A 27,782-nucleotide genomic window follows, 5' to 3' on the forward strand; every position below is an offset into this window, starting at 1 on the left:
ATGGGTAGAACCACTTATTCAGCCAAGGTATTATATCCTTTTTACTTATAGCTATTTTTATGCCTCCGTCACCATAAGGTGCAGGGGGCATTATGTTTTCGGGTTGTCCGTCCGTGCATCCGTCCCGAAACCTTGTGAACGCGATCTCAAAGGCTAATGAAAGGAATTTCACCAAACTTTCACCATTTGTGCGCTTTGGGACAAACATGAACTGATTAGATTTTGAGATCAAAAGGTCAAGGTCGCCGTGAGGTCAAATGTCTGTCCGAAAACCTTGTGAACACACTGTCTCCAAGGCAGATGAAAGGAATTTCACCAAACTTTCACAATTTGTGCATTTGGGGACAAAGATAAACTGATTAGACTTTGAAATCAAAAGGTCTACGGTCAAGGTCACTGTGAGGTCAAATGTCTGTCTGCGTGCATCCGTCCCGAAACCTTGTGAACGCGATATCTCAAAGGCTAATGAAAGGAATTTCATCAAACTTTCACCATTTGTGCGCTTTGGGACAAACATGAACTGAGTAGATTTTGAGATCAAAAGGTTTAAGGTCAAGATCGCTGTGAGGTCAAATGTCTGTCCGAAAACCTCGTGAACACAATATCTCCAAGGCGAATGAAAGGAATTTCACCAAACTTTCACAATTTGTGCATTTGGGGACAAAGATAAACTGATTAGATTTTGAAATCAAAAGGTCTACGGTCAAGGTCACTGTGAGGTCAAATGTCTGTCCGCATGCATCCGTCCCGAAACCTTGTGAACGCGATATCTCAAAGGCTAATGAAAGGAATTTCATCCAACTTTCACCATTTGTGCACTTTGGGACAAACATGAACTGATTAGATTTTGAGATCAAAAGGTCACAGGTCAAGGCCGCTGGGAGGTCAAATGTCTGTCCGAAAACCTTGTGAACACAATATCTCCAAGGCGAATGAAAGGAATTTCACCAGACTTTCACCATTTATGCATTTGGGGACAAAGATAAACTGATTAGATTTTGAGATCAAAAGGTCTAAGGTCAAGGTCACTGTGAGGTCAAATGTCTGTCCAAAAACCTTGTGAACACAATATCTCCAAGGCTGATACAAGTAATTTCACCAGGTCACGATTACTGTGAGGTCAAATGTCCATCCCCAAATCACAACTTAAGGCGTGTAGTCTACCGGGCGGAGGCATCCCCATCAACACCGTTGGCATCGAGTTCTATCTAGTTTTAAATAACCTTAAGTTTCATGTAGATGTTCTATTTCTCATTCAAGATGGAAAGCCATTTTGTCCTGATTTACATAACCAAAGTATGCGGTTTAAAAAAAAAAAAAAAAGTGACCTCTTTTTTACTTTTTTTTTTAAATCCACAATAGCTCAAACCCTGCCAACGAACAGTCTTAAGTAGCAAAGGAATGAAGGCCTGACCTGCAGTGAAAGCTTTGGTGAGTTCTGTTCCTGAGGATTTTATTTCTGAAGTAAAAATAAATACTTTAAAGACTCAAGCCGACAAATACACTCCTACTTAAGCAGTTAAATGTTTTCTCAAAAGAATGCTGCTGTTTTGCAGAAAATGTCGAAAAATTGTTATAATATTGCAGTGTCCTTGAAATTTTCCAACCAGTCATCTCTTTGCATCTGGCCACAATTGGTACACAGCTATTTATAGACTTGGTAACCAAAATTCTGCAACTACTCAGAGTACACATTGTGCTACGGGATGTTAGAATGTGGAGTCCATTTTCCACTGACTCTAGAACATAAAGTAAAGCTGTCAGCATTTATCTCACTTGTCGTTTTATCTTCAAACGTGATGCATATACTTTTTTTTTTTTTTTAAATATGTGTGGACTGAGTCATGTCGGTATGTAAGCCACAACCTGAAATCATTTAAGGGCTGATTTTGTGAATTTGGTTTTGGATAACACGTGACCCTTTTCTGCTTATTGATCATAAATCATGCATTTTTTAAAAAATGGCTATTTAAAATCTAATTAGTGTCTTAGCACTACAATATTGTTTGAGCTGGCAGTGAAGAAAAGAGCTGGGGAAGATTGCTTGTGTAATAAGTGATCTGACAAATACAGAAAGTGATAGATGAGAGAAATAGAAGGCTGCGTAAAAGACCCGACACCTCCATTCATGTCAAGTATACAAAGCATTTTTCACTTTTTTAAAAATTAAATAAAGCATTTTTAAAAGACGGCTAAATGTTGATGTTTTATCAAATTTTCATCTGTGGGAAATGAGATTTCTTCTTCTGTGTTGGATTTTTTTTTTTAAACCACACTCCAAAGGGTACAGCTTATCAAGTGGAAACATCTTGAATATAGCCATATTTATCTAGTATTTCCTGTTATAAGATTATTAAACCTATTTCTAGACTTTTCCAAGTTTGAAATTGCCTTATTTTATTGGCAGATAAATTTACATCTTTCTAGAAATAAATGCTTAAAATTAGAGCAAGATGGAACGAGACTATTTCAAACTTGAAATTGGTTTAACAAAAAAAATTCTAGAAATATATTTAATCATTCTTGGTGTATTGTAATTGTATATTCTTATCTCAGCTGAGGGAAGGAAAGTCCTTTTGGATTTGTTCAGTACATGGTGAAGGAGCTGCAGAACAGTTGCCAGTTTGTACGGGATAATGTCCGGAGCGACATGTAGGCAATATGTCTGAACCATGAATCATCTCATGGTTTTCTGATAGAAGAAACATCCTCTTGTTATTTATTATTCATTATTTATTTTGGCTAAGATGTCATATTTTGGGCGGCACGGTGGTGTAGTGGTTAGCACTGTCGCCTCATAGCAAGAAGGTCTGGGTTTGAGCCCCGTGGTCGGCGAGGGCCTTTCTGTGTGGAGTTTGCATGTTCTTCCCGTGTCCGCGTGGGTTTCCTCCGGGTGCTCCGGTTTCCCCCACAGTCCAAAGACATGCAGGTTAGGTTAACTGGTGACTCTAAATTGACCGTAGGTGTGAATGTGAGTGTGAATGGTTGTCTGTGTCTATGTGTCAGCCCTGTGATGACCTGGCGACTTGTCCAGGGTGTACCCCGCCTTTCGCCCGTAGTCAGCTGGGATAGGCTCCAGCTTGCCTGCGACCCTGTAGAACAGGATAAAGCGGCTAGAGATAATGAGATGAGATGAGATGTCATATTTTTGTTATCATTTGGTGTGACTGTCCATCATGTTGAGTAACCAGTCATGGCAGTAGCTGTGTTGCAGTAAAATTCAAAATAGGACTCGGAGTTCTTCAGCTGAAACATGAGTCTTTGATGCAGAGCAGATGCAGGAGATAAAGATCAGTTCATCAGCTACAGAAATTCAATAATAAGGTAGGCATGTTTGTCGACAGATGTTGGTGTATTTTGTCAAAATGTTAAGCATGATTAAGGGAATATATTGTTCACACTACATGATCTTGTACAGTATATCTGTGCACCACATTCCAAACGTTTCATAAATCACCAACTATATGCTTGTTTTTTATATTTTGGCCTTTCAGTATCCGTATTCCTCAGTGACCCAAATGCAGCACCAAGCAACAAATTAGCACAACGTATCACAAATATTTCAATATTAAATGGTGCCACCATTTTTTTTCTTCATAATAATAACCGGTGAGGTGCTGGATACGTTTCCCAGCTTGCACCAGATTTGGAAATGTTCCTGATTTACTTTCCAACAGTTGAATGGCTGGATGGATGACTGAGGTTAAAAAGAAGCCACCAGTTAAAGCAGCAACACCATCATTTTGCACCATTTTCAAGCACTAATGCATTACTGAAGCATTACTTGGATCCATTAAAAATGTTAAAACACTTTTTTTTTTTTAATCACTATAATTATTGATTGGATTCTTTGAATTTGGTGAAAGTGATGGTATAAAAGTTCAGAAGTTTCTGTGCACTGGTTCACAGGAAACTGCTGCTAGTGCATGTTGTGGGTTTGCGCGCGTGTGTGTGTGTGTGTGTGTGTGTGAGAGAGAGATGCATAAGAGTTTGCCTCTGTGTTTTTTTTTTCATATCTGTGAACCACAAAAGGATTGACAGTTTCTTAGAGCACATCCATCTTTCTACTGCAGGCTTCATCAAACGCTGCCTTCATTCGAGGCCTGATCATCAAGTCACCTTGTTTCTCTGACTCCACACTAAAACGCAGCTATTCATCTCTGCACCTGTTCTTAATGTGTCTACAGGGGCAGGAGTGAATTGTTTTTGAGATTTTTCATTTTTTTCATTTATTTTTTTTCTTAAACTCGGTCATAAAACAGTCAAACGGACGATCTGCAGCAACTGAGGAGAAACAACTGGTAACACAGCTTGGCAGTGAAATATGAGGTGAGTGTGATCTTAAAGAGCAATGATGGCAAACTTTCCTGTGTGTATTATTTTTTTAATGAATGAATGACTGGGGATTCAATGTTTTTTAATATATAAACAAAACATGCTTTAATTACTTACTTATAACAAATTAAGAGGCTACTGTTACCTCATTCCTCCAAAAAATAAAACTGTAATCATTCACGAAAATGTCAGTTATATATCAGAATTTCACAAGTAATTCATTCCTTTTGAAAACTTGTAAATGTCAGAACATGGCACATATTTATAAAAGTGTCGAAAAATACATAACACATGATTCGTGTGATTCAGAATCTCTTCTAATTGGGCTAGCGTGTATTTGTATGCACTTTTTTTTATTTATTTATTCTCTCTGAAAGGGCTTCAGCTTTTTAGTATTACACTCTAAAAAAAAATTAATGGGGCCAGTACCGGTTCTTCAAGGCGATGCCATAGAAGAACCTTTTTTCAGGGCTTCAAAGAACCGTTCATGCAACAGTTCTTTAAAGAACCATTTAAATCATTTGTTTGAGCAGTGAAGACAGATTTGTGTAAACATAGCCTATGTGCATTGACCAGCAAATGGTAAGAGAATGCCAGGCTCTGAAGAACCATTTCCAATGTGAAGAACCTTTCGCATAATGTAATGGTTCATCACAGAGTTTTGACTCTCCGTGGAACCATCCAGAGATTTGAAGAACCACTGAAGCACCTTTATTTTTTAGGGTGTATGGTTTATGCTGTTTATACAGGTTTGAGGAAACATTTCTAACGTAAACTACAAAGCACTTCCGTAAGTCACTTTGAAGAAGGGCGTCTCTCCAAATGCTGGGAATATAATGTTAATATCATGTACTGGTCAGTGCAGCATGAATTAGTTCAGTCTCTGTCTTGGACTGAGACACACTGATGACCCGGTGAGACCCATCTGTCTGACAGGTGGCTATTCGCTCATCTGTGTTGGAGCAGTTGTATGAGAAATGTGCTACCGAGTCTGATTTCATGCATCATCATCATGACCACTCAGAGACTCATGAGCAGATCAAATCTTTATTTTTTTTCTGTTTATTAAACATGGAATTTTGCTGAAGGCCTTATTTTACAATATAGATTACTCCAATACTTTTTGCTACTATATTTTTAATAGTACATGTATATGGTTTAATAATCTCAAAAATCAGTAAGAGAAAAATCTCCACTTGTTTGCTTGTTTGTTTATTTGTTTGTTTGTTCATATTGACCCTGTTCTTGTGTCTTGGATTCGTCCTGAAATTTCTGCACCCCAACTCATTTACCCATCACTATGCCTGCATGTATCATTCCCTAGTTTGTGTAAATCTGATCATATCCTTCCAAAATGTCTACACTCTTGAAGTCACACCACTTCCAGGAAACATGTCAGCAACACAAGTGTGGGTTTATTCATCTTTGTCCCTCATCAATAACTATGCCTGAAAAACGTCATGTAACTTGGTGTACTATTACAAAATATTCCCATGAAACTCTTGTTTATGTTGCTGACGCATGTAAAACTGTTCAATCGCATGTTTGGTGGTTTTTTGTTGGTATATTGGTGTATTTGCAGATAATGGTTGAACGTCAGCATTGTACTTGTTCTATTTTTGGACCGGACTTGCCGACAGAGTTAACAGAGATGTGTTCGTGATATTGAAACTGTGGTTGGAAAATGTTGGTCAAAGTGAAAAAGCGGTTTCACCATCTTTCCTCTATTACTTCAGAAAAACTGACAATTTTTTTTTAAAAACAGATTATCATTAGATTTTTCTGGTCTTAGTGAATTAGGAAATCGACTTGCGATCTGATCACTGGACCTTTGTGGTACATTTATTGATGTGCTTTCTTTGGATTTCCGTTTGAATCTAGTGTGCAGTTCTGCTGATCAGGAGCATCATGGGCAGCAGGCCAAGTAAAGGGAGGCGTAACAGCGTCCCTCACACACCCCTGCTGGATTCAGATGAGAATGCAGAGCTCCACACCATGGGTGAGCACTCGCCTGCCAATACACCTCACCATATACGACATCTCAGCCGTACAGAATGAACCTAAAATGATCAAGATTATAACTGAACCAAAGTGGAAAAGTTCTGAGCGTATGATGGGAAACAAAAGCTGTTGTATCGTGTACATATGATCACTGGATTTCAGAATATTTTCTTTGTTGATTGCAGCTCAGCAAAGTCTGTGTGTTTAAGAGCAGAATGAGATGTAAAGAAAGGTTCAAGCTTAAGAAGAGCTGTGATGTGGTCAGGCGATAAAAGTTTGTTGCTTTGCTTACTGTAATCTCTCTCTCTCTCTCTCTCTCTCTCTCTCTGTCAGATGGAAGGTATGTCGTGGTTGCTCTGTATAACTACCCATCCGGAGGGCCCTCTGACTGCACTATTAGATTTGGGGAGAGACTCAACGTGCTTTCTGAGTAAGCGTTCTGTCTCGTCCAGCCTTATTATTTACATATACTGTAGAACATACAAAAAACCCTGAAATGTTTCTGTAACTGGCTGCATGAGGCTCCACAGATCTGCAGCTTTCATCAGTTTATACAATATTTATCAAACAAGACGACATGGTTGTTCTTCAAGTCAAACTATTCTGAGAGCACAGAGCGCTATATTAAGAAATTAATGAAGTAAATACACTACCGTTCAAAAGTTTGGGGTCACCCAGACAATTTTGTGTTTTCCATGAAAAGTCACACTTTTATTTACCACCATAAGTTGTAAAACGAATAGAAAATATAGTCAAGACAGTTTTCTGGCCATTTTGAGCATTTAATTGACCCCACAAATGTGATGCTCCAGAAACTCAATCTGCTCAAAGGAAGGTCAGTTTTATAGCTTCTCTAAAGAGCTCAACTGTTTTCAGCTGTGCTAACATGATTGTACAAGGGTTTTCTAATCATCCATTAGCCTTCTGAGGCAATGAGCAAACACATTGTACCATTAGAACACTGGAGTGAGAGTTGCTGGAAATGGGCCTCTATACACCTATGGAGATATTGCACCAAAAACCAGACATTTGCAGCTAGAATAGTCATTTACCACATTAGCAATGTATAGAGTGGATTTCTGATTAGTTTAAAGTGATCTTCATTGAAAAGAACAGTGCTTTTCTTTCAAAAATAAGGACATTTCAAAGTGGCCCCAAACTTTTGAACGGTAGTGTGTGTGTTAGTCATTAAGAAAGCACAGTAGTTAACACTGTGTAAGGATTGCGTGTTAAATCTGAGGTGTCAAAACAAGCAAAAGTGCAAAACTTTATTTATTTAAATACATCATACTAGAAAATCAATAACCAAATAAAACAAGTTTTTTTTTTAACATGTAAATAATTAGAGTAACACGTGTGTGTGTGTGTGTGTGTGTGTGTGTGTGTGTGTGTGTGTGTGTTATAGTGAAGGCGAGTGGTGGAAAGTGAGTTCCTCAGCTACAGGAATCGTGAACTACATCCCCAGCAGCTACACATGTAAAGTGTTTAACAGGTACAGTACAGGCCTCCATCTGACTCGCTTCTGCTATTTTATACCATATTGTAAGGTTGTGATTTATTTCTTTGATTTGTTTATTATTTGATTATTTACCTATTGATTTATTATTTAATTAAAGCTAACATGGAGACTAGACTGGACTCACTGACATTACTGTACAGACCTGTGGGCTGATATCTTACTGTAATCTCGTGGTTACAGTACATGATGTCATGTACATGATGTGAGGGTCTTCCACAGGGGGCTGACTAGTCACTTTCCAGTGAGGGGTTGTAGTTTACTTCATTTGGAAGTCTAAAGTATGTAAAATGGGGGTAAAATGCGGGTTGGAGGTCACAGCTGTTTACAGTGTCGAACTCTTTCCACATGTGTGCATCACTCTCCATTGCAACACTGATCATCTGCGTGGTGTTTATCTTTCTCTCCCTCCACCTCTTTTTCTTCCTTGTTGCTCTGTTCACTCTCGGTTTCTGTCACCAGCTCTTTGTCATCCTGTGTGTTTTTTCACTCTTTACCTCTCCACTGCTCCTGCTTTGTCTGTTACGTCTGTTTAGTTGACAGGGTTTTGTTTAATCGTTTGTTTTTTTTGTCTGAGAGGTGTTACTGTCAGTGTTCAGGTGATCTGTGTTCTAACACTACATAGCTGTAACTCCTCTGTCTCTCTCTGTGTGCACGCGCAGGTGGCAGTTTGTAGGTCTCAGTAAACAGAAGGCAGAGGAGCTGCTCCTCCTGCCTCAGAACCAGGCTGGCTCCTTTCTCATTAGAGAGAGCCAGACCATACTTGGTGGGTTAACACACACACACACAGAGTTATATACTATATACAGTATATGCCTAATAACAAACAGGATGATAACATCTCTCTCTCTCTCTCTCTCTGCAGGTGCTCACTCACTCTCCGTGAGACTTGAGCGTCAGGCCATCAAACACTACCGTATCCAAAGAATAGAGAATGGCTGGCACTACATCTCCCCCTCCCTCACCTTCCCTACTCTCACACACCTTGTCGAGCACTACTCTGGTACACACACACACACACACACACACACACACACACACACACACACACACACACACACACACTATTCTTATGAGGACTTTCCACTGATATTAATACAGCTAATGAAGACTACACTACACCTAAATCTAACCTTAATCTCTCTTACCTTTTGAAATCTATCTATCTATCTATCTATCTATCTATCTATCTATCTATCTATCTATCTATCTATCTATCTATCTATCTATCTATCTATCTAAATAAATTAAAACTGAATATTCTTTTCCTCCAGGCAAATGTTTCCATAAATCAGAACTAGCAGATATTCTTTTTCCCCCACATACTCTCTCTCACACACACACACACACACACACACACACACACACACACACACACACACAATTCTTATGAGGACTTTCCATTGATATTAATACAGCTAATGAAGACTACACTACACCTAAATCTAACCTTAATCTCTCTTACCTTTTGAAATCTATCTATCTATCTATCTATCTATCTATCTATCTATCTATCTATCTATCTATCTATCTATCTATCTATCTATCTATCTATCTATCTTAATAAATTAAAACTGAATATTCTTTTCCTCCAGGCAAATGTTTCCATAAATCAGAACTAGCAGATATTCTTTTTTCCCCCACATTCTCTCTCTCTCTCTCTCTCTCTCACACACACACACACACACACACACACACACACACACACACACACACACACACACACACTATTTTTGTGAGGACTTTCCATTGATATTAATACAGCTAATGAAGAACACTAGACCTAAATCTAACCTTAATCTCTCTTACCTTTTGGTTTTTGTTCGGTTATTTATTTTAATTAAAACTGAAGATTCTTTTCCTCCAGACAAATGTTTCCATAAATCAGAACTAGCAGATATTCTCCCCCTCCCCCCACAATTAAATATTAAGAAAACACATTAAATGTTTTATAAGGACATAAAATCTAAAAAAAAAAAAAAAAGCAAGCAAGAAAAAGGTAGAAAGAAAAACGTTTGATTTTGGGGGAAATTACAGAAGTGTTAAAATTCCTGAGTGAGTCTTATGCGTTTACTTTTTTGCCCAGAAGTGTCTGATGGCCTGTGCTGTTTTCTGAGAGAGCCGTGCTTCATCCAAGGCTCTAACAATGTTCCGGTTGTGAGCGGCCCTCCTCCTATATCAGTCAGAAGATCCACCATCAACTGGAAAGAGGTCAACAGGTGAGTGAAAGCACATGCAAGTGGGTTTAATTACCATCACTCACTGCACAGCTAACAAAACTACTCCAAAAAACACTAATACCTCAATACCTGTCATTAGAAATGCTTCAATATCACACAGTCTGCTTTATACACACACCCAAACTAATTATTATTTATACACAAGCTGTGCTGTGGTTTTTTTTAGATAATTGGTTTATCATACTGATAATTCTGTTTATTATAGTTTCTCATAATTTATCATATAAATGCTCATTAAAATTGTTTTTTCTTTTCCAGTTCTATGATCTTTGGGCCCAAAAAGGAAGGTGTGGAAGATACGCTTGTCAGTGAGGGGCTGAAGGAGTCCATTAATTCCTACCTTTACATGACTGAAAGTTGTGATTGTGCTGGAAACTGGGACACGTGAGCTCACGGGACGCTCGAAAGAAAAGGAGAAGAGTTACGGCCGAGGCTGATGGTCAAACTTTACTGTTCATCAGTTCCCACTGGCACATGCTGAGCTTCACACTGACACACACAGATCACGGGAAAGGTTTGGACACGGACAGTGGAGGAAAGAACCTTTGAAAAGGAAGAGGCAGCATTTTCCTATAGTCCGTATCAGTCTCTCTTCAGTCATCACACTCCTTCCAGTGTGGGTGATGGAGATTTTAGCGTCACAGATTTGCGTGTGGACTTTTTTCCTGAGGATAAAAAAAGAAGAAAAGAAACAGAGATACAGAAGTGACAGTGGGAGGCTCAAAGCAACGCCTGCAGACATTTGTGTCGCTCAAACACTTCTGGAACTTTCTCTCAGTTTTTATGGACTAGAGAGAGGTGAGACCATGATGGGAGACTCCAAACTTATTTCCTGATAATATAGAAGAAGAAGAAAAAAAGTAATATTGTTTTAATTAAAACTCTTGAAAAGTTACACTACCGTTCAAAAGTTTGGGGTCACCCAGACAATTTTGTGTTTTCCATGAAAAGTCACACTTTTATTTCCCACCATAAGTTGTAAAATGAATAGAAAATATAGTCGAGACATTTTTCTGGCCATTTTGAGCATTTAATCGACCCCACAAATGTGATGCTCCAGAAACTCAATCTGCTCAAAGGAAGGTCAGTTTTATAGCTTCTCTAAAGAGCTCAACTGTTTTCAGCTGTGCTAACATGATTGTACAAGGGTTTTCTAATCATCCATTAGCCTTCTGAGGCAATGAGCAAACACATTGTACCATTAGAACACTGGAGTGAGAGTTGCTGGAAATGGGCCTCTATACACCTATGGAGATATTGCACCAAAAACCAGACATTTGCAGCTAGAATAGTCATTTACCACATTAGCAATGTATAGAGTGGATTTCTAATTAGTTTAAAGTGATCTTCATTGAAAAGAACAGTGCTTTTCTTTCAAAAATAAGGACATTTCAAAGTGACCCCAAACTTTTGAACGGTAGTGTATGAGTACAGTACACCTGTAAGTTCACTATGTGCTTTGTACGGATTGCTGATTGTGTTACAGCACTGCAGTCACGTTTATTTAATGCTGCTTAAAGAAAAGCTTAAGAAACGAGTCCTGTCTTTTCACTCATCAGAATATTCAAAGAAAAAACAGTCTGCTTCAGGAAGTGTGTGTGTGTTTGTTAGTTAGAGAGAGAGATAGATTGCATGCATGTGCATTGTTGTGGTAAATTGTTTCCTGTGCAAGAAAGTATTCGCACCTCACAGTTCAGGTTATTTCTCAACAGCCTCTGGAGTTTAAGCTTACTTCATCACAATACTATACACAGTCAATTAAAATGTGAAATTAAAAAAAAAAAGTTCAGTGTATACCGGCGAATATCTGTGATTAATATTCTTTCTTCCTTTGCACTGTTTGTGTCTCACAGGCATGAATGAGCTCTCAACCTTTTTACTGCTCGAGAGTTGAACTGTATTTTTTAACACTGTAAATGTAGATATAGCAAGTGTCAATACTTTTTTCTAAAAAAACAAACGATGTTTGATTTATCCTGATTGTTGTTTTTTATTTTAATTATGCCTAAAAATGTCCCAATGTTCCCAGCTTCCTCCCCCATAAAAATGGCCTACACTAGTGGGCTTGCTTTATTTATTTTTAAGCTTCCCTGTATATCCAGTGCAGCTCTTCTATACATGATTATCCATCCATCCATTATCTGTAGCCGCTTTATCCTTCTACAGGGTTGCAGGCAAGCTGGAGCTATGCCAGCTTGACTACGGGCGAGAGGCGGGGTACACCCTGGACAAGTTGCCAGGTCATCACAGGGCTGACCCAGAGACAAACAACCACTCACATTCACACCTACGGTCAATTTAGAGTCACCAGTTAACCTAACCTGCATGTCTTTGGACTGTGGGGGAAACCGGAGCACCCGGAGGAAACCCACGCGGACACGGGGAGAACATGCAAACTCCACACAGAAAGGCCCTCGCCGGCCACGGGGCTCGAACCCAGACCTTCTTGCTGTGAGGCGACAGCGCTAACCACTAGACCACTGTGCCGTCCCACGATTATCTCATCTCATTATCTCTAGCCGCTTTATCCTGTTCTACAGGGTCGCAGGCAAGCTGGAGCCTATCCCAGCTGACTACGGGCGAAAGGCGGGGTACACCCTGGACAAGTCGCCAGGTCATCACAGGGCTGACACATAGACACAGACAACCATTCACACTCACATTCACACCTACGGTCAATTTAGAGTCACCAGTTAACCTAACCTGCATGTCTTTGGACTGTGGGGGAAACCGGAGCACCCGGAGGAAACCCATGGGGAGAACATGCAAACTCCACACAGAAAGGCCCTTGCCAGCCATGGGGCTCGAACCCAGACCTTCTTGCTGTGAGGCGACAGCGCTAACCACTACACCACCGTGCCGCCCCATGATTAATATTATTATTTGAACAAATAGTCTAGACTTCTTGACACTAATGTATGGGTTGGTTAATTTATATATAAATCCATTGCTCGTTCATTATTCGGGTTTTACTCTTAGGCACTGTGCAGTGAGTGTGTCTGGGTGAACTGACCAATTTTTCAAGGAACATTTTAGATTGAAAGAAAGATATATTATACTCAGTTTTCCATGAGGTCTAGGAAACACCATGATTCAGAATCCCAAATAGGCACGACTACATTTGCAGAATGAGATTAAATAGGATTCCTGAGCTGTAAAAGCCTGTTTAATCACAGACAGTGTCGGGTGTGTCAGTGAGCACTGCTACATTAAAATGCTAGAGGGGGCAGTGTAGCTCCATCTATATTGGATTTCATGAAGAAACGGTCTAAAATCTGAGTCTGTATCTGTCCACTACTGTCTGCTTGCAGTACTAGATGCTGGTGCTGGCTTTGTTTGCCTCCAAAAGCACATGAGAACAGTGTAAGGATTTACTATACATGAGGAACACATTACATCATGGTATTATTTGCATGTAAAACCAGGTTTACTGGTAGCAAACTGACATTGGCCCATTGTGTATAAGGGGTGGCCCAGTCTTAACCCAATGCTGGCAAAGGAGCACATTTCATTTCATAACTGACCCAAGCTGGATTTAAATGTGACCGAAAGTTAGCCCAATGGACTAATGTGAGCCTGATGCACAAAGTGATGGCTGCATGCCAACATGACCATGTTGGGTGAATGTCAGTTTGCTACCTGGGTTCATTTTAAGAATCTGTAAATATTATTAGAGGAAGAAATTAACATCAAAATTCAAACAAACACTCCTGTGATCTACACCTGATCAGACTGGGATTTTCAGCTGATTTGTGAAGTGACTTGAATGTACAAGCAGAGAAAAGATGTGAATTTGCCATCAAGAACCAGTATAAATGACAAATGCATATTAAGGCCAGTTAGTTCAGGCATGTTGCAGGCGTCATTAGGCTCTAATCAATGACTACGGTTCCATGGTAGAAAAAACATTGAAAGCACTTGTGCATCCTGTAGAGATTACAAACAAGACCATTTACATTTTAAATTTTCTGGGGGGGAAAGAGGTCTGACCAAAATGAACAAATTACTGAATCAAAATTCACTTTATAAGTGATCTCACTGCTGTTGCCAATGTTTACCACCAGATGGCGACTGAAGCACTGTCTACTACTGTAAAGACAGGATACAAAATGTAGGGATTATGAATTTTTGAAGAAATAAGAAATTTAACAGCTATTTTGTTTTAACACCTTGAATCTTTTCATCATTACCAATAAGAGGAAGAAGCTTTGTGGATGCCGCATTGCTCCCAAACATTAAAGGAGGCTGAGCAGTCTGATGGCTGAGGAAACATTAAAAAGATTAAACACATTCATAATCCATCATTAAAGTTGTGTTCTTATATGAGCAATATTAGGATACACTCAATGATGAGCTGATCAGTCTGTGAGTGAGACAGTGTGTGTGTGAGTGTGTGTGTGAGTGAGAGAAGAGTGAGTGTGTGAGAGTGTGAGAGAGAGTGTGTGTGTGTGTGTGTGTGTGAGTGTAAGTGAGAGAGTGTGAGTGTGTGAGAGAGTGCGAGTGTGTGTGTGTGTGAGTGAGAGTGTGTGTGTGTGAGTGTATGAGTGTGAGAGTGTGTGTGTGTGTGTGTGTGAGTGAAAGTGTGTGTGAGTGAGAGTGTGAGAGTGTGTGAGTATGAGAGTGTGTGTGTGTGTGTGTGAGTGAGAGAGAGTGTGAGAGTGTAAGTGAGTGTGTGAGTGAGAGTGAGTGTGTGTGTGGGTGAGTGAGAGAGAGAGATTGAGTGTATGAGAGAGTGTGTGTGTGAGTGTGTGTGTGAGTGAGTGTGTGAGTATGAGTGTGTGTGAGAGTGTGTGTGTGTGTGTGTGTGAGAGAGTGTGAGTGAGAGTGTGTGTGTGTGAGTGTGTGTGAGTGAGAGTGTGTGAGTGAGAGAGAGTGAGTGTGTGTGTGGGTGAGTGAGAGAGAGAGTGTGTGTGAGAGAGAGTGTGTGTGTGTGTGTGTGTGTGTGAGAGAGTGTGAGTGTGAGAGTGAGTGTGTGTGTGTGAGAGAGTGAGTGTGAGTGAGTGTGAGAGAGTGAGAGTGTGTGAGTGAGAGTGTGTGTGTGTGAGAGTGAGAGTGTGTGAGTGAGTGTGTGTGTGTGTGTGTGTGTGTGTGAGAGAGTGAGTGTAAGTGAGAGAGTGTGAGTGAGTGTGTGTGTGAGAGTGAGAGTGTGTGAGTGAGTGTGTGTGTGTGTGTGAGAGTGAGTGAGAGTGTGTGTGAGTGAGAGTGTGCATGAGAGTGTGTGAGTGAGAGTGTGCATAAGAGAGAGTGTGAGTGACAGTGTGCATGAGAGAGAGAGAGAGAGAGAGTGTGTGCATGTGAGTGAGTGCAAAAGCCTGGATAAACCTGAATCTGACCCCTTTAGAAACACCAGAACAAATCAGTCCCAGACTGCCATCATGCACTAATCCCCTAACTCACATTGCGAAAACAGTGAGAGACTCTGATCACATCTGCATCTGTTCATGATGTCATGACTGTATTTTCATTCCCTCTCCCAATACTCATGACATTTTATAACCGATGGAAGATCAAAACACTCCAAAAAGACAATCTTGATGTTGCAGGTTGTTGCTTTGCACTGTGCTCAGGGATTAGACATATAGTGCCGCAACACTCCTGATATCTGAACGGCTTTGTGCTATAAAAATAAGGTCAACTGTAAAGACACGTGTGAGCAGAGTTCAGCTTAGCAGAACCGATCTTGCTTCCTTCATTCCTTCCGAACCAAACATCCCATATGGGTTTAGAGCATTTTTGATATCACTTCTTACACAAAACCACAACAGGGCAGGCCTGAGATTAGATTACATTACATTAATGGTATTTAGCAGAGGCTCCTATCCAGAGCGACGTACAACAAACCCAGTTGGGGTTAGATGCCTTGCTCAAGGGCACTTCAGCCATTCCTGCTGGTCCAGGGAATCGAACTGGCAACCTTTTGGTCCCAAAGCTGCTTTTCTAACCTTTAGGCCATGGTTTCCCCACGTAATGAATAATCCTGTTGAAATTCCACTCCACTCCACGCCTGCTTCACTAACTGGACTGATTTAAGTCATTAATACATTTAGCATGTCATGTATCATTCACATTAACTCCAGATGGACTTCTTGATGACATCAAAAGCTTGAAGAGCAATCCTTTTTTTTTCCCATACAGTGCATGTATGTATGTATGTATGGATGTGCACTGCTCTGCTATTGAATACATGCCAGCCAGCTGTTTCAGAACATCTGGAGTTTCTTAGGATTTATTATAGTTTAATTACTATTATTGCCACAGACCAAACAGCAACATAAATCTTCGTGGAACGTATAAACTGCTCGCTGTCAGATTCTAACAGATCTCGAACTGAAGGCTTTATTAAACACAGATGCACTTGGAGGGAAACTTGATCCTTCGATAAAATCCTATAGATAAAACCTCTATTTTACAGTTATTATTTACACTGTCAGTCAAGTCGTGCTCTATCATCACAGAGCAATAATTTATTTGAGAATAACTTTCTTTTACTGGATTTTCAGAAATCCAGTTGAAATTTGGAGGCCTGTAGCTTCAGTTGGATGCCATCCATGTACTATAAATAAAGGACTAAAGGAAGTAAACGAATAATTCACTCATACAGCTTCAAAGTGAAATCAGAAAATATATATTTGTAAGTGCTTTTTGTCAGAATTTATCTTACAAACAATACTCATAATACAGGTACAATATATATATATATATGAACACGGGTTTACATCTCACACACACAAACTCAGGGAAGAAATTTAATGCATCATCAGTTCAATCTATATCTGTTTAGAGAGCAACAAAGAAGAAAACAACAAAAAAGACTCGTTTCTGAATGTACTCCATTTTTACCCTGGCTATGAATTTACAAAAAGACATTTTTTTAGGCTCCGAATAGAATGTTTTAACTATATACATCTGCATATGGCTCCAATTATGCTGTCTTTCATTCGTCTTTTAGCTATTACCCCTTCCTCTTCCCTGTTCAAATCCACATATCGCCCCCTGCTGGTGATCTTTGTGTATGTGGATGAAATTACATTCATGTCTGTTTTCCTGATTAGCCAGTTTACTGGTAAGAATGGGAAGGCTTTACGAGGCGTGTTGGTTTATATGAACCAGTCGGGGTTTCTTTCCCCCCCATTTCATAATAGATACAGATTGAACAGATGTTAAATGGATTCGAGAATGTATAGTACTGTACATTTCAGGTACAGATTGCACGACATGATTAGAATGCTCATTATTATCGAAACACGGCCTGTCCAATCTAAAGAATCACAGAAAAAGTGGATGAGGGTATCTGCTAAATCTCCACCTTCATCCAGTGACATCATGCTGGTCTTTGTCTCTGCTCTGACACAGGAATGAAACACAGTGCTTCACTAAATGAACTGAAGTAGTCAAAAGTACAAATCTGACCTCTTAGTGCTGCACTGATTCAATGAAAACAGTTTGCAGTGAGGACTGAAGAGAAATAGTGCTGCTGTCGACAAAAAATAAATATCACAGTGAAATATTTTACTGATTCTCCTATTGATGTTTGGCATTCAGACCAATCATTCGCTCAGGCACTTACATGGAGTCTTGAATGTCCAAGCAATCCAAGTCCTCAGTCAACACATATTAACGTTCAACTTGAAATGCTTGGGTTACAGATGTTGATTAAAAACCATCAGCAAAATTAATGGAAAATAAATGCTGGGTCTAAACATCTGAAACTGGAAAAATACAGTAAGTCTTGTAATATTAAAAAAAAAAAAAATCAATTATTGCCAATGTTTAAGAAAAATGTGGCCTTTTAAATGCCACAACGGTTAAAACAGTTTAAAATATGCAATATACTTAATATTTATGGAACATCACTATTATTATTATTATTATACTGGACACTGTTTTATACATTTTGTCATAGACTCGGATAAATTAAAGCAACGTAGGAGACTCAGCAGTTCTTCAACACACACACACACACACACACACACAGCTTTGCTTAAAGTGCAAATATCTGAATTTGTTGTTGAATATCTCCACACAACATCGTCAATATATAAAACACACACACAACCGTAGTTTACACCAGTTAGACGTTTGTAAATTATTATGGTATGAAGGAAGGAAGACTTGATATGAACACTGTTCTAGATTTGTATCTCAGTGCCTATTTGATTCTAGTTAACTCTGAGCAGCTGATATGTTTCAAGGAGTTTTATTGGACACTCCATGCTGGGTGATATTAGTCATGGGTTTTGCACGCTGCAGTCATAAAAACATACAAAACGCAAAATACTTAAGAATAAGAATGCAGCGGTTTTGCATCATGTATTACGAAAACTATATGGCATTTAGCTTTACAGGTTTAGCACAGTAGCATCAGGATTTAAATTTTTAGCATTAGATAGTCTGGAGAAGGCGAGTGTTGGCTAAAAGGTGTCAGAATAAAAGATAATCCTATTTGCATAAAAGTTGTGAATTAAGACACAGCACAACTTCTGGCTGACCCGAGTGTCAGAGTCTCTCACCGTCTGCTATAAAGGAAATAAGGGATTTAATACTGAAACTTTACAGCAGTGGTGTCAAACTCATTTTAGGTCAGAAGCCTCATTACACACACACACACACAAAAAAAAATCAGTTTCGTAGATCAAGAACGCATCGACGACAACTCTTAAATGTGTTCATTTATCTGTGTTCATCTGAAAGGTATATTCGTTTTAATCTGAAAGCACAAACAGATTAACTATACAGCACCTACAGATGAACTGACTGCAGTTCAGTAGCAAAATAAGACACGTTTTGTAAACGGTGGTTTTACCATATGGACACGAAGGTTTGCATAAGTATTCACCCCCCTCGAATTGGGATTATACATAATACGTTATATAGCATGATTCTACACAACTCGATATAGCTTGCAAACATGTTTACAAATTAAAAATGTAAAAGTTTTGACTGCATAACAAGTATTTGCACTTGCTGCTTGGAAAAGAAAACAACAAAACACACCGACAACCTTAAATTATTCTTATGGAAAGAGATCTGGTTGCAGGATCAAATTGGTAATGAAATGAATTGAGATGTTGATTACTCTAGTTTGCCCCCTAGGGGAAAAACAGAGACTTTTTTTTCTTCTTTTTAAATATTTCAATACAATTATAGTGCAAAAGAGGATTTTAATTTGCTTCACAGACTCAAAAGCTTTTCACTTTTATGAGGCTGTTTGTAGGACACCTCTGCGTTACAGTGCCTGTAAAGTGTCTCAGTAAATCTCAGAGACAACGAGCAAAACGAAACCACTCCAAACACTCCAGGGTTGGTACAGAGAGTAAATCTCTATTACTTGTTTTAATCTGTGCTTTTCAGTATCCTAAAGGAACAGGAAGCGCTGCAGGTTTTGTACTGGCTGCCACATTAAATCCACATTAATGTTCAGAGTGACACTGTAGCTGTTATCTAACCATGAGAAACAAAGCACCAATAACTCTGGGCAAATAAACTGGGCTACCCTCTATACTGTAACGGTCAATTAAGTTTACAAGTAGAAAATAATAGAACACAGAAGCACAGTAAATGTGCTTTAGTTCAAATCAGCTCTAATATAGAGCGCTTTTTTTTTTTTTTGTCCGGCGCCTTCAAATCTCTTCTAGAACCCAGAACACGACCAAATACTGCACACGGAGTCTGATCACATACTACTGCTACAGGCGTGTGATCGCAATAATATAAACTGTGATCAAAAATTCATATATTGCATAAAATATAGATGAATAAAATCTTTCTGTTTTTTCACTGTGGGAAAAGCCTGAATATAATCCTTTGTAGAGACTATAAGTTCTGTTCGGCTGTGTGCAGGTGAGCGGGAAAAGGAGAGTTGATACGGAAGACGTACAGACACAAACACAGACAGACACACACAGGATCTGGGAAAATACTTCGCTTGTTATTTGAGTGTTTATAGTTGATTTAAAACCTTTTCTTCGCCTCGCATTACTGCTATTAGTGCCGTGTGAGATAAGAAGTAAAAAACAAAACAGAAGTTAAAACTAACTAACTAAAAAAAAAAAAAATGCACAGACATGCTACTAGCCTGAGGAGTGTAAATAGACCCTCTTCCTCTTCTCCCAGAGCTTAGTGTGGATATACATCAGCACTGACAACTGCTAAACTTTAACATGTGCCACTGGCATGCTTTTCTTTCCCTTTCTCTCATGGGTCAACACTGATAAACACGAGCGGTTCAGCAGGGGCTCTGGGTCAGTCTGCGGTAGTGTGGCATAACCTTGCTGTCAGGAAGGTAGAGCGCCATCTCCAGAGCCACCAGGATGGTGAATTCGAAGGTGATCAGGTCACGCCGGTTAAGACGAAACCTCTCCTCTAGCTTCTGTAAAGAGAAAATACATAGGAAAGAAAATTAACCCAATCCAGACAGGAAATGAACCCTTTAACAGGCGTTCTGATACTCAAAAATGTGCGTTATTGTTTTGTGTGTTAGACCATTATTGTACGCAGCTTGCACTAATACTGTATTACCCAAGTAAGGAATAACAGAATGGTCTGTTGTGTGTTAGTACACTTCAACCACAGCAGTTTACCAACGATTACAATGTTTCATTTATTAATGAACAACACTTTGTACCCAGTGGGTAGTGGTTAGCACTGTCGCCTCACAGCAAGAAGGTCCTGGGTTCGAGCCCAGCGGCCGACAAGGGCCTTTCTGTGCGGAGTTTGCATGTTCTCCCCGTGTCCGCGTGGGTTTCCTCCGGGTGCTCCGGTTTCCCCCACAGTCCAAAGACATGCAGGTTAGGTTAACTGGTGACTCTAAATTGACCGTAGGTGTGAATGTGAGTGTGAATGGTTGTCTGTGTCTATGTGTCAGCCCTGTGATGACCTGGCGACTTGTCCAGGGTGTACCCCGCCTTTCGCCCGTAGTCAGCTGGGATAGGCTCCAGCTTGTCCGCGACCCTGCACAGGATAAGCGGCTACGGATAATGGATGGATGGACTTTGCACATTTTAATGGTTTATAGTTAGATATTATATAGGGGAACAATTAAATCTAACCATCCCTACATTATCTCATCTCATCTCATCTCATCTCATCATCTCTAGCCGCTTTATCCTTCTACAGGGTCGCAGGCAAGCTGGAGCCTATCCCAGCTGACAACGGGCGAAAGGCGGGGTACACCCTGGACAAGTCGCCAGGTCATCACAGGGCTGACACATAGACACAGACAACCATTCACACTCACATTCACACCTACGGTCAATTTAGAGTCACCAGTTAACCTAACCTGCATGTCTTTGGACTGTGGGGGAAACCGGAGCACCCGGAGGAAACCCACGCGGACACGGGGAGAACATGCAAACTCCGCACAGAAAGGCCCTCGCCGGCCACGGGGCTCGAACCCGGACCTTCTTGCTGTGAGGCGACAGCACTAACCACTACACCACCGTGCCGCCCTCCCTACATTATAGCCAAAGAAAATCCGTTTAGATTGTGTGTGTCAGGTAAGTGGCAGTAGATGGACGGAATTGCAGGAAGGTATTTACTTACAAGTATGCTTCTATACAAATTACAGAAATATGAACATGAGGCAAGGTCAGAGAAACAAAACTGAAACAAACAAAACTGAAACAGAAGCAGAGTCAAAAAACCGAACCATAAACCAGAATCATTAAACATGACAAGAAACACGTGACAGGTATAACCGAGATACTTGTGATAATACTTCGGCTGTCTGGTGGAGAGCAGCGTCCTCAGCTATACGAGTGCACCGACTGCACCAAATCAACAACAGGTGTGTGCAATGATCAATCATCCCAAGGGCACGCGCAACGTGCTTTGTGCACGCGGACGCGAGCAGCCGCTCGAGTGTGAGAAGGTGTGAAAATGTAGAGTATCCGCCATACAAGTCCCTGTGTATGAACTGTTACTATAGAAACAGTAACATATTCGAATGAGCACATTAATATAATGTAAATCATTCATGTTACAGCCAGAACTATTTTCCGAGCTGTTATATGAAAATAATGCACACCTTCTGACGAATCAGATTTGAGAATTCATCTGGGCTGTGGTCTGGATATTTATATCAGTGCACAAATACACCAATAATAATAATAAATTGAATGAATACGGACTTTTTTTCAGCCATTGTCTGGCCACATGTCTAATAAGTAAAGCGATGTCTAATGTTAGCCAAGTTCAACACACATTGATCGATTTTATTTCACAATTACAAACTTGAACTAACTTTATTTAGCTTGATAGAAAGCAAAAGCGGGTGGCACGGTGGTGTAGTGGTTAGTGCTGTCGCCTCACAGCAAGAAGGTCCGGGTTCGAGCCCCGGGGCCGGCGAGGGCCTTTCTGTGTGGAGTTTGCATGTTCTCCCCGTGTCCGCGTGGGTTTCCTCCGGGTGCTCCGGTTTCCCCCACAGTCCAAAGACATGCAGGTTAGGTTAACTGGTGACTCTAAATTGACCGTAGGTGTGAATGTGAGTGTGAATGGTTGTCTGTGTCTATGTGCAGCCCTGTGATGACCTGGCGACTTGTCCAGGGTGTACCCCGCCTTTCGCCCGTAGTCAGCTGGGATAGGCTCCAGCTCGCCTGCGACCCTGTAGAAGGATAAAGCGGCTAGAGATGATGAGATGAGATGGGATGAGATGAGAAAGCAAAAGCTTTCATGTGAGATAGGGGAAGGGGACGGGGCTTCCAGGGTGTCCGGTAATATGAGCGTTCAAACACCTGCATGACTGTCAGTCGTTCTAGATTCACGTATCGATTATCTCGTCTACCATTTTTATTGGGGAAAAGAGACGTCTGGTCTGATGACTCTTAAAATCAGTTCCTATGCAAAAAGTGCAAATGTCAGCAGGTGTGTAAATGATTTCAAATGTTCAGTGTGATGTGATGAAGTTACTGCGTTTCACATATAATCACAGTTGCATTCATGTCAAGTCACACCGATTAAACAAGGGAAAACTGCAATTATGTGATAACAGTAGCATTATTCATTAATAAGGTAACATCTAAAGATAGTAAAAACAGGTAAAAGGCAAAATGTCGAGTGCATGGTACCGTAGTTTATGACACTGTAAAGTGACAATGCTTTTTATTAACAGACTCGGGTTGCATTTTATACTACGTTACCCCGTCCAGATCATGTGACCTGTATACATGTGTGTTCTGTTTGTCTAAACTCACATCAATCAGCTGTTTGACTTCTTGTTTCTTGAAGTCGCTGCTGATTTTGGCGGCCAGTAGGAGGCAAACAGCGGCCACCAGCTTCCTGTTGTGCTTGTTGAGGCGGCCCTGAAGGACGAGCTTCTCAAAGTATGCAAACGCCATGGCGATGGTGACCGGTTGTAGAGCACACTCCTCCCCCACCGCATGCATCTCACGCTTCAAACTGATCCCAGTGAGAGAGAGACGGAGGGAGGGAGAGAGAGAGCAGCACTGTTACAGTGTGAAAGTCAGAGGTGTGCATCACAACAACAACAACAACAAACGGTATTAAAGTCTGGTGGTTTTTACTCTCCTGTATGCAGAGGAGATCGCAGCCAGACATAAAGCTTGTGACAAAAATACATTTCCAATAATGTTCCAAAATCTTTCATAACGCCTTCAAAAGTCTTACAATGAACACCAATTGGGCGAATGTTTGCAAATTAAGCCGACTTTACACCAGTGACACTGCATAGCATTTATTTGTTTCATTCAGTGATTTAGCAAAATTAATATGTAAACTTCTGTACTGATATATTAATATAAAATGTGTGATATAAAGTTTGGGCGGCACGGTGGTGTAGTGGTTAGCGCTGTCGCCTCACAGCAAGAAGGTCCGGGTTCGAGCCCCGGGGCTGGCGAGGGCCTTTCTGTGTGGAGTTTGCATGTTCTCCCCGTGTCCGCGTGGGTTTCCTCCGGGTGCTCCGGTTTTCCCCACAGTCCAAAGACATGCAGGTTAGGTTAACTGATGACTCTAAATTGACCTGTGAATGGTTGTCTGTGTCTATGTGTCAGCCCTGTAATGATCTGGCGACTTGTCCAGGGTGTACCCCGCCTTTCGCCCGTAGTCAGCTGGGATAGGCTCCAGCTTGCCCACGACCCTGCACAGGATAAGCGGCTACAGATAATGGATGGATGGATATAAAGTTCATTTATAACATAAACCACAGCCACAATGTGTGTTGCTACTGCAGGGCTACAGACAACTCTGAGCTGACACTTTCCACAGATAAACAGGAAAGTTTGATTGATGACACTTCATTACGCTACATTAAAGTCACATTTCTCTTTCCCCCTCTCCTAGAAGTTACCGAACATGTGTTCATTAATTCTTCATTAACATCCCTAATGCCTACCTTCTGATCTTGCTGAGAGTGAGCTTGATGTGAGGGAATTTCTCCTTAAAGGTCTCATTCATGTCTTTTTTCAAATCTGATGGCTTCACATACTCTATTACTGTAGTCTGAAACACACAGAGGAAAAAAAAAGAACATGAATGATTTGCATATTAGAAAAAAAAAGAATAAACATGGGTGGCGCGGTGGTGTAGTAGTTAGCGCTGTCGCCTCACAGCAAGAAGGTCCGGGTTCGAGCCCCGTGGCCAGCAAGGGCCTTTCTGTGTGGAGTTTGCATGTTCTCCCCGTGTCCGCGTGGGTTTCCTCCGGGTGCTCCGGTTTCCCCCACAGTCCAAAGACATGCGGGTTAGGTTAACTGGTGACTCTAAATTGACCGTAGGTGTGAGTGTGAGTGTGAATGGTTGTCTGTGTCTATGTGTCAGCCCTGTGATGACCTGGCGACTTGTCCAGGGTGTACCCTGCCTTTCGCCCGTAGTCAGCTGGGATAGGCTCCAGCTTGCCTGCGACCCTGTAGAAGGATAAAGCGGCTACAGATAATGAGATGAGATGAGAAGAATAAACACAGTCATGTCACAGCATTTAAAACAATACATATTACAAAAAGGTCTCACATCAATGAGGTCAATTATTTCCACAATGTCTCACAACTGTTGCATTTTAAACAATAATCCTTGACTTGCAAGTGACAAAGCAAAATAGAAACCCGGATGTCAAAGGTCAAAGGTAACTTTATTGTCCCCAAGGGGCAATTATTTGTGCAGCCAGCAGACAGGACAAGACACACAACAATACAGCAAAAACATAAAATATCCACAATACTAAAACACAGTAATAAATAAAACTAAAAAAAATATACATTTAAAATAATTCAGACAAATTATTTAAAATGGAGATGGAAGATGGGATAAAAGAATTCCTGAGTCTATTTGACCTACATCTGGGCATGGAGTACCTGCGGCCTGAGGGGAGTAGCTTGAACTGGCAAGACAAGGGGTGGCTAGGATCAGCTGCAATAGATTGGGCCTTCTTTGCCACTCTGTTTGAATAGATGTAGGAGAGAGTGGGAAAGTTGATGCCAGCAATCTACTGTCTACATGTCTTGACAATGCTCTCTAGTCGGTTTTTGTTTCTCATGGACAAACAACCAAACCAGCAGATAAAACAGAAGGTTAAAACAGACTCAATAAAACATTCTCATAAAAGTGGGATCAATGTTAAAATTTCTCAATTTGCGATAAAAATACATGCGCTGATGGGCTTTGGCACATACAGCCTCAGAGTGTGATTCAAAACATAACTTGCTGTCAATTATTGTGCCAAGGTACTTGTACTATCTCAACAAGTTGACCATCTATGGTAGTAGACGGAAGAGGGGGGCACTTTTTCCTAAAATCAATGACTAATTCTTTGGTCTTGGAGACATTTATGTTTAAAAAGGAGCACTTACACCAATCGCTGAAATCCTTCACTACTGGTCCATGTTCAATCACACTTTCATCCAGAAGAGAGACAATAACAGAGTCATCCGCAAATTTAAAAATCTGACTTCCATCATATTGGGAACGGCATTCATTTGTATATAAAACAAAGAGGAGAGGGGAGAGGACACATCCTTGGGGGGAGCCAGTAGAGGATAAGAGATTACAAGATAGGACACCATTTACTTTAACCCTTTGGGATCTGGAGGTTAAAAAGTCAACTAGCCAGGCTATAAGCCCTGGGTTAATGTTGTGTGTCTTTAAAAGTCTGTCTGCTAAAATGTGAGGTTGAATACAATTAAAAGCTGATGAAAAATCAATAAACAGTAAACGTGCAGGGCGGCGTGGTGGTGTAGTGGTTAGCGCTGTCGCCTCACAGCAAGAAGGTCCTGGGTTCGAGCCCCGGGGCCGGCGAGGGCCTTTCTGTGTGGAGTTTGCATGTTCTCCCCGTGTCCGCGTGGGTTTCCTCCGGGTGCTCCGGTTTCCCCCACAGTCCAAAGACATGCAGGTTAGGTTAACTGGTGACTCTAAATTGACCGTAGGTGTGAATGGTTGTCTGTGTCTATGTGTCAGCCCTGTGATGACCTGGCGACTTGTCCAGGGTGTACCCTGCCTTTCGCCCGTAGTCAGCTGGGACAGGCTCCAGCTTGCCTGCGACCCTGTAGAAGGATAAAGCGGCTAGAGATAATGAGATGAGATGAGTAAACGTGCAAATTTCTTTGCACCTTCCAGGTGGTTAAGAACTGTATTAAGCAGGCTACCTGTAGCGTCCTCAACCCCCCACCTGCCCTATAGGCAAATTGTAAGGGGTCAAGTTGGGGATTAATTATATCTAAAATTTCCTGTTTAATAATTTTCTCAAAAGCTTTCATAATAAGGGATGTGAGGGCCACTGGTCTAAAATCATTTAGTGATTTAGGTCCTTTAGTCTTGGGTACGGGCACAATCACTGACTCTTTCCAGAGGTGAGGAACCTGATGTGATTGGAGAGACTTATTAAAGATGAAAGCAAATATGTCAGACAGTGGCTCTGCACAGCTTTTAAGGAGATGGCCACCAATATTGTCTGGACCAGGGCTCTTCCTTTCTTTCACCCCCCTAAGGACCTTATGAACTCTGTCCTTATCAATAGTGATGGCAACAGGTTGCTCTGCACCTAGTTCCCTGTACACAGACAATTCCTGAGTAAAATCATAAATATCAAAACGGTTATAAAAGGTGTTCAAATCATCTGCAAGCTCAGAATCTGTCTTGCCATCAAAAGAGAGGACTTTTTTATGATTGGATTGCAAGCCCATCATCGACTTCACACCATCCCAAGCGGGGCGTGACTTGCCACTACTCAATAGGGATTCAACTTTATCTTTATATTTAAGTTTGGCTAATTTGAGCTCCCTCTTAACTTGCTTCTGCAAATCTTTATAGACGGTGATATCCCCCTGATTAAAGCTAATATTCCTTTGATTAATAATACTTTTAACGGATTTTGACACCCATGGTTTGTTATTTGGAAAAATGAAGATGGCCTTTTTAGGAATTATTTCATTTTCACAGAAACTTATATAAGCAGAAACGGTCTCAACAAGTTCATCCAAGTTAGAACATGATTCCTTGAATAAATCCCAGTCACTGCATGAGTAACAGTCCAATAATTCCTGTGTGGATTCCTCAGACCAGACCGGAACCAAACGTCGCTCAGGTTTTGTTCTCCTCAGGACAGTTTTGTAAACCGGAACCAAATAAACAACATTATGGTCGGACGAACCGAGCGGAGCTCTACTAAAGGACCTGTAGGCTCTTTTAACTGTCCCATAGCAAAGGTCTAAACATTTCATATGTCTTGTAGGGCAGGTGACGTATTGAGA

At 40.7% G+C, this 27,782-nt stretch overlaps 2 protein-coding genes across 4 annotated transcripts in view; one reads left to right on the forward strand and one right to left on the reverse strand.

Annotated features, from left to right (window-relative positions):
* Positions 1-4,003: 4,003 nt before the first annotated feature.
* Positions 4,004-12,066, forward strand: sla2b (Src like adaptor 2b). Of its 2 annotated transcripts, none has more exons than XM_060938008.1 (8): positions 4,004-4,329; positions 6,217-6,334; positions 6,670-6,766; positions 7,742-7,828; positions 8,515-8,618; positions 8,718-8,855; positions 9,939-10,071; positions 10,351-12,066. In XM_060938008.1, exons 2-8 carry the CDS (start codon positions 6,244-6,246, stop codon positions 10,478-10,480), a joined length of 780 nt encoding a protein of 259 aa, XP_060793991.1. In that variant the 5' UTR covers positions 4,004-4,329; positions 6,217-6,243; the 3' UTR covers positions 10,481-12,066. The 2 variants fall into 2 exon arrangements, with proteins under 2 accessions (XP_060793991.1, XP_060793992.1); XM_060938009.1 differs by having other exon boundaries at positions 9,942-10,071.
* A 4,635-nt stretch (positions 12,067-16,701) lies between these two features.
* The window catches only part of cables2b (Cdk5 and Abl enzyme substrate 2b), an 87,084-nt gene continuing 76,003 nt past the window's right edge, over positions 16,702-27,782 (reverse strand). For both annotated transcript variants that reach the window (XM_060938010.1, XM_060938011.1), the window contains exons 7-9: positions 24,440-24,546; positions 23,283-23,487; positions 16,702-20,461 (exon numbers count right to left, since the gene is read on the reverse strand). In XM_060938010.1, the coding sequence (XP_060793993.1) occupies positions 20,318-20,461; positions 23,283-23,487; positions 24,440-24,546 (456 nt within the window). In that variant the 3' untranslated portion in view covers positions 16,702-20,317. The remainder of the gene's footprint in view (positions 20,462-23,282; positions 23,488-24,439; positions 24,547-27,782) is intronic.

The sequence above is a fragment of the Neoarius graeffei genome, chromosome 13, assembly GCF_027579695.1.
Source record: "Neoarius graeffei isolate fNeoGra1 chromosome 13, fNeoGra1.pri, whole genome shotgun sequence".
Classification (NCBI taxonomy): domain Eukaryota; kingdom Metazoa; phylum Chordata; class Actinopteri; order Siluriformes; family Ariidae; genus Neoarius; species Neoarius graeffei.